Here is a 7918-nt window from a genome sequence, read left to right on the forward strand (position 1 = left end):
TTTTTTGTTAACAAACATAATAATAAAAAATAGTTCATTGTGGTAAACGAACTAATAATTGGATCTAAGTAAGAGTTGTTTTTCTTCCCGATTAGTAAAAAAATCCTTACGTGATAGAAAATTATTATTTTCAAAATTTGCGTAGCTAAATTATGGAAAATCTTATATTAAAACCAAAAAAACGTTTATGAAGTTTAAATTCGCAGGCCTGTGTTATAGAAACTAACTGTTCTAGCACGAAGTAGACATAAGCTGTATGAATAAACAGCAAAAACCCAGTCTTAATGTGTCTACTCTCTCACTCGCTATTAAGGCATGTTACTGTCAAAAAATAGCCTTTTTCATATGTTGCTTAATGTTTATTCCATATGCGGGAATGTTAAATAAAAGACTAAGAACACTAAGTTTTGTTATTCAGCGTACACGCAATTACTAGCAATGTTTAGCAACAAGAACATAGGCCTCACACGTAGAATGAAACGTTAAAATTTATTACTATACATTGCAACGGGGTAAAACAAACGTTAGTTTGTGCCTTTTTTTACCTTTTTATTCATTGTAAATCTGCCTAAGCAATAAAATAACGCAAACACTCGCTACGTTTTTGCTTTGAACTTCGTACAAGTAAGGGAAAATTGTTAAACTCTGAACCGAAACCTTAAAAACCACTGTGACTGGTCAATAAATAAATTTAGATAATGAATCAATAGTTTCTAATGAGTTCTAAAACTGTATAAGATTTACTATGAAAGTATATTTCAGGATCGTTACGGTTGTACAGCCGGCACACTAGGCTTAAACCCTCTAGCAACGTTTTAACGTAACAAATGTTTTAATTACCTTAACGCTTTATGTCTCTTTTATTACACCAGTAATACAGTAAAACGGACTTGAAGATCAGCTTCTGTATAAATGGGTTATGTATATATATATCTTACAGCTTTTCAATTAATTAGACAGAATATAAAAGTGTCAATACCCTACAGTAAAATTAGTATATTGCAGACCTCAGTCTTTACTTGCTACTGCAAAAATATATATATACATATATATCTTGAAATGTTCTTTTTTAAATATATATAAAGAAATTTGTGATTTTGAAAACCAAAAGATAGTGCTAAACACATATAGATAATTTAAATGATACCAATAATCAATGTTAATTTCTGTACATGTGTTTAAAATTTCCATTAAGAAATCTATTACTTTGTATTTACTGTTTGTTTGTTTTGAGGGCCGTCCCTAATTTAGCAACGTTTGGTGGGAGGAGGATTCGAACCTGCGACCCTCAGATTGCGAGTCGACCGCCCTAACCACCTGGCCATGTCGGGCCTGTATTTACCGATAAAGGTTTTACCATGTAACTTATATAAGTTCTGATAATGAACTCTGAATTATTCCCCCCCCAAGATAAAAAATGCTCCAAAGCCGTTATGTTTCTATACTGACAGATTATAGTAATATAAGAATAAAGCACCAAAAATTCTTCGGCAATATTTTTAATGTACTTTTACCTTCAACTTTTATAGGTTTTAAAAAGGTTTTTGGTCTACTTTTAGCAAAAATAACGGTTTTGCTGATATTATGAAACCATCGCCATTTAGCGCTTAATTTCTTTAATCTGCGACTGCGCATTTAGAACACCCAAGTGCTACGAAGTTCATCTCTAACCAATCATGTAGAACTTGACGTTAAGCACACGATACAATATTTTAAAATGCTGCGTAAAGAAATATTTTAAAGTGTACTTTCTAAGGTACCGATAGTTTTCTATGACATCATTAATAACAGGCAAGATATTACAAATAAAAACAATGACGAAGTTTCATTGCGAAATAGAAGGTCTAAAGTATTTTACATGCATGTTTTACAAGTACCTCATTCTTAAAATACAATCTGAAATATATTTAATGTCACAGTTTTCACGTTAGGCAAGATTCATTGCACCCTGCCTTTTTTTTATCCAAACTACAATGGAAACTTGCGTAACTTTTTATTTAATAGCAATGTTAGTATATTTTTCATACAAATGTGGCATTTAGAAGCACAATTATTCGAAACTTTAACAGGATATATATATATATATATATTGTTGTTGTTGTTAAAAATTGCACAGGTCAGCGAAGGTTTTATTGTCTTGAAATGTTTACATGTTCTACAGCAATTTCTGTACGCTGAATCCGAAAATGATATCCATTTTTCTCCATCACGTACGATTTTTCACAAAACATCATAACGCAATACGTAAAAGAAAGACCACAACAACACGTAGTTTTGAGGCTAAAATGCGTAGATTTCACACAAAACAAATCAGGATGAATGAGGATGCAGTTTGTTTGTATTATAATAATAAAAAATGTTCATTGTGATAAACGAAATAATAATTTGATTAAGTTTTTCTTCTTCCCGATTTGTAAAAAACCTTTACGTGATAGAAAAGAAAAGAATATCACTTTCAAAACCTGCGTAGCTGAATTATGGAAAATCCGTTATTAAAGCCAAAACAACTTTTATAAAGTTTAAATTCGCAGGCCTGTGTCATTAACACATTTCTGTGCAGCAGATCTAAGCCTTAACTTGAATGTTCTGATGAAGATTGAAGAGAAATGCTATTGAAAAAACTATCAAAAAATCTAACGGGTCCATTTACACGTAAATGAAGGTATATACGAAAGTGGATGTTGAAAATTTATCAAAAATTCCAGCAGGACACTTCCATGTAACTGTAGTAAAGCTGATGTGTTTAGCGATACTAAACTGCCTTAAGAAATCCAATTTCGTGAATTAGAGAATGAAACTAAAAATTGAAACTAAAATAATATGTAATAAACAGTTATTTCTGAAAAACTGTTTTCAATTCATTAAATATACCGCTACACTAATGCTGTCTCAAGCCTCTTGGCCGATAACCTCAAGAACGCAAAAACTTTAAACGTCCTGACCACCAGCCACCACCTGCACAAGTTGTACGACATAGATAAAGGAAAAATACACACGTTTACCTCTTTCAAGGTCACTCCTAAATTGCACTTTAAAATAGCGTACAATAAAGGAAAATTGAAATAAAATATAATACATAAAGTATGGTGTGTGTATATATATATTAATTTATTCTAAAGCCAGACAGAAATATCTGTATCTGTTACACAACCTGGTGAAAGCTTGATCAAGACTAATTTCCGGATGTTACAACTTAAACTCAAGTGAGATCAGAGAATATGTAAAACCAATCTAGATGTAGCGCCTGGGTCGTCGTACTAATTGAACCAACTCCTGTCTGGAGAAGAGCAGATACAACGGGTGGCACAAACTAGATAACCACATACCGTCCCAACTCTACACTTCTATCTGTGCAGCAGCTGTTGTGAAATGCGCCATCACACAACTCGTCTCCGGCTTTTAACCTTCCGAGACAGAATAATGCATTTTTTAGTATGAGCTTCATGTTAAAAAAGCATTGACACTAAAGATCACATATTTTTATATATATCAAAATATTTACAATCTTTTTATGTACGTTCTTCTTAAATGTATAAACACTTAAATAATCATCTGAGAGCTTATGTGGTTGCCTGTGGTAATTGAAGCAAAGTCTACGTTATCGTATCCTAAGTGATAACATTCGCTAAGTTAATGACAAACGGAAAGTATCGCAGTCTCAAAACATGGACATCGAATACAAAGAGCACAATATCATCAGTTTAATTCCATGTATGGGTACTTCTAAGGTGATTAACTATTCACATATACGACAGATTCACCACTTATCTCTTACGTCTAAACCTACAAACAAGTTGTTTCACCTTTAGGCTACGATAATATATATATAAACAAATACGGGTGTCTTTAATAAAAGTGATTGACATATCTTACATTCTAGATACCATAAGTACGCCGCCTATATGAAATGTCTTATATTGATATGAAAACGAAATATGAGAAAGTATGTCACTGTTCTAATTCTGTTTGGCCTACATGTGTCATTAATGAGGTCACTCTTAACTGGGCCTGTAAATGGAAATATAATAACAGTGCATTAGATATTACTAGTTCTTTGAAACATATCTTTCCCTACAGATGTATGTGTGCGCTAAATTTTTACATATATCAAGATTTATGCATTAAGTTTATAAACTTAACGTCTTTTGTTTCTTGATGACCGATATTCTGACAGGTCTGATGTGAACCAATGTTTTTTACAATATAAGATAGAGGAAAAACTACACACTGATATTAAGATCCTAATAAACAATAACATTTTATTGTCTAGTTGCTTATATCCAAATATCGAATCAGACTCTGTCTCTATTAATATCCTGATCCAAGTTGACAAGTCAGTTGAAATATTAACCTATTCTGTAAAGAAACATAATTATAAAGTGGATAAGTTTAATTAATGAGAGTTACTAAATTAAACATATATTTATATATAAGTGTATTTAAAATTCTATTACAAAACCAAACATTTTAATGCATAATCATACAGCAGCTACAAAAAATAATATTTATATATATAAGTGTATTTAAAATTCTATTACAAAACCAAACATTTTAATGCATAATCATACCACAGCTACAAAAAATAATAAATGAAACAGAAAAATAGAACAATATCATAGTCCCATGACTGAAAAGAATTATTAAAAATATATCTAACAAAAAAAAAAATTAAGTCCAACTGCCAAACTAAGAAAATAACAATTAATAATGTGCAATTATAAAATACTTAAAAAAAAGTGTTTGACTTCCTTTCATTTAAATTTCTCAAAAACATAACTTTTTAACTCTTCTTTTAAACCTTTATTAGTAAATTCAAAACAATCCTGGAATGAATACAAAATAATAATTAATAGCTTACAGGTACATTTGGTATAATAAATAATTATAAAATGGTCATCCTTATTACCACACTTAAAAAGTACTATTAATACCTACACCTTCTTATTAATATATCAGGGGTGGAAACAAAGTATTTATACAAGGATGATTCTAAAATTAGTGATCACACAGGCCACAAAGCATCAAATATAAGAGTCTGGAGGAATGAGAGTGTAAGATAAACCATGAGAGATACATTAAGTTTCATAAGTGAATAAAGTTTGAAAAAATTAATACTTAGAGAAAACAAATTATTGCTTTCCATACTAATAGTTTGAAGGTTTTTTTTTATCATACTCTGGAAAAAGTATATGCAGTTAGTGTATATATAGACACATACATATATAGTAATTATACAGAACTATGGACATTTTTTTAGCCTTTAGTTATAAAACATTTGTTTTACAAAAACATCATCCCACTTTTATTTAATTCATTTCTTTTATGATTTCCTGAAAGTGATTAAATTTTACACCTTAGTCACATTTTTATACGAGCTGAAATAAACCAGTAATGAGGACAGATAATTAAATATAATGTTCTACATTCTTACTTATAAAAATTTGAATAAGTTGTTTCGTGAGTTGAGTACCCTCTCTGTTAACAATACTTTCTGCCATAATATGATGAATTGTCTACTTTTTCATTTATACTAAAGTTCTTCAAAAAATAAGCAAACTTCTACATATTTAGCACAAAACAAACAAATATATCCTTAAACTAAATGAAAATAATTCTTAGAAATATAGTATTAACTGTAGAAATAGAAATAGAGCATTTTTAATAATAGGTTATGAAAAAGTCAATAAAATAATGACTGAATGACTTTTGTAAAACATATAATAAAGCTAAAAACCATAAAGTCATCTTATCAAAAACACATCATAGATTAGCTGATGATGTTTTTTTCACAAATAACTACCTCATGACTCCATACCAAATAATGATTATTCAGCATAAAACACAACAGGTCATACAACAACAATCCGTGTATAGCGAGGATGTTACTTAAATGAATTACAGTGTCTACGGCCCTGTTAATTAAAATAATCATATAATGTTTATTTACACTTAAGGAATGTATTTCTAATAGAAATCTAATATCAGACACATACAATTCTTTATGTCGCTAACCTAAAATGGGAAGTTTGCATATAACATTTCATAAAGGTCAAATTTTTGTAACCAACTGTAATTAATACATGAATTAGAAAAGCAATGCCAGTATTAATAGTTCAAATAACTTGTGTACCATGTTTGATACTTACAACAGTATGTACATTAGTAACTGTATGTAGATAACTCTGGTAATTACATCTGCCTTTAAATAAAGGGTTAGCTACAGCTTTGACATCTGTTTATTTACACATTTATCGTAAGCTACAAAAGAAAGCAAGTATAAATATGAAATGGGGAAAATACTCTTGCCATAGAAATATACTTTTCACTGCATCATACAATAATACCCTATACATCATGCACATCTTAAAAACTACTTCTATTACTAGTGCAATTTAGAACTTAGCAACAACATAAATTAAAAGTTACAAATCTTGTGTTTAAACTTGGTTTAGGTTTTTATATCATCAATTTTATCAACATTAAGTAATTTATATGTTGGACCACACGAAATGAGACTCAGCTTTACCACTATACAATAATAAGAATTTTACAACTATAAATATAAGAATCTATTATTTCAATTTTTACTAACCACCAACTCTATTTTACGCGTTAATTTCAAATATAATTATAGTATACTTTTTAGTTATAATATACCGCATTAACAAAAGTATTTTAACTTAGATAATATTGATACTCATATACAATGCTTGAAATAATAATCTAAATCACTTTGAACCATGAGTTAACTAGCTGTAACATGTGTATATCAATAATATTAGTGTTCTACAGACGCTCAAACATAAAGCTTGCTGAGCCTATTACAGCTAACACTTCTACTACTAGTTCTATCTACATCTGTAGCTACGTAACATACTACTGTGCGATTGTCGCTCTAATACAGCGTTAGGCTTAACAGATCATAAGCAATCGACGGCCAAACCCTCTATAACGTCTGAGTCTAACCTTCTAAAGCCTACTACTTTACTAGACTACTACTATACTTGCATACTTACCAGTGCAAAGAAATTCGTATGACAGTCCTCGAGACTCGCCCCGTTTGTAACGAAACTGGGGTGCGTCATGGTCACTCCATGACTTAAAGTTTCATTAGAAATTGGATGAAAGTTTTAAGTGACTTCTCGAGCCATAAATCTCGGAAAATTTCGTAATATAGCTAAAATTCACCAGAAGATGGCGACAGACATGGCGGATAGGAACAACAAGGGAGTTGAGTGACAACATCACGGATTGGATGATGATTGTCACGTGTCAATTTCTGACTCCGGTAAAATGGCAGCCTCCATATAACAGAGAAATTCGAATAAACTAAGTAGACAATATTATCAATCAGTGTACAAAACTGTACATAGACATAATTTCGAAATTAGTATCATCGATTACAACAGTTTAAGGTATGGCATTAAATGACGTTTAATATTTCACGTAATAAAGGGAATAAAAATAAAGATATATTTAAAATATTATAAACTATAAACCACAACACAATACTTTAGAAAAAGAAACACATGAAAGAAAAAAATTTGACAGTATGATAAATACTTCAAAGAAACGGAGAAGGATGTATCCATTTTATTTTTGAAATCATCCATACTTAAATCCCAGCTTTAATAAGTTGATTGATGCTATTTAAATGAATATATTTTATAAAGATTTATCTTTGTTTTTTAAATATAACGAATATTTATTATGCGTAAAAGCTGTATTATGGATTTTCAAAGATTTGTTTATTGAATTCAAAGAATAACTTAACATTAAACAAGTAAAGTATACTCTTCAGTATTTCAGGAATGACTCGATGCTTTAAGATTTTTCCAGATAACAATTATTTTTTGAATAAAATGGGTTCAAGAAACTGATTAGTGTAAAACTGAGCATGCATAGGTTAAAAACAAAG

The 7918-nt window shown here is 30.1% G+C and overlaps 1 protein-coding gene across 2 annotated transcripts in view; it reads right to left on the reverse strand.

Annotated features, from left to right (window-relative positions):
* LOC106459339 (mediator of RNA polymerase II transcription subunit 13-like) overlaps positions 1–7215 on the reverse strand; it is an 80897-nt gene extending 73682 nt beyond the window's left edge. For both annotated transcript variants that reach the window (XM_022385817.1, XM_022385816.1), the window contains exon 1: positions 7017–7215. In XM_022385817.1, the coding sequence (XP_022241525.1) occupies positions 7017–7085 (69 nt within the window). In that variant the 5' untranslated portion in view covers positions 7086–7215. The remainder of the gene's footprint in view (positions 1–7016) is intronic.
* Positions 7216–7918: the final 703 nt, after the last annotated feature.

This window comes from Limulus polyphemus, unplaced genomic scaffold, assembly GCF_000517525.1.
Source record: "Limulus polyphemus unplaced genomic scaffold, Limulus_polyphemus-2.1.2 Scaffold595, whole genome shotgun sequence".
Taxonomy (NCBI): domain Eukaryota; kingdom Metazoa; phylum Arthropoda; class Merostomata; order Xiphosura; family Limulidae; genus Limulus; species Limulus polyphemus.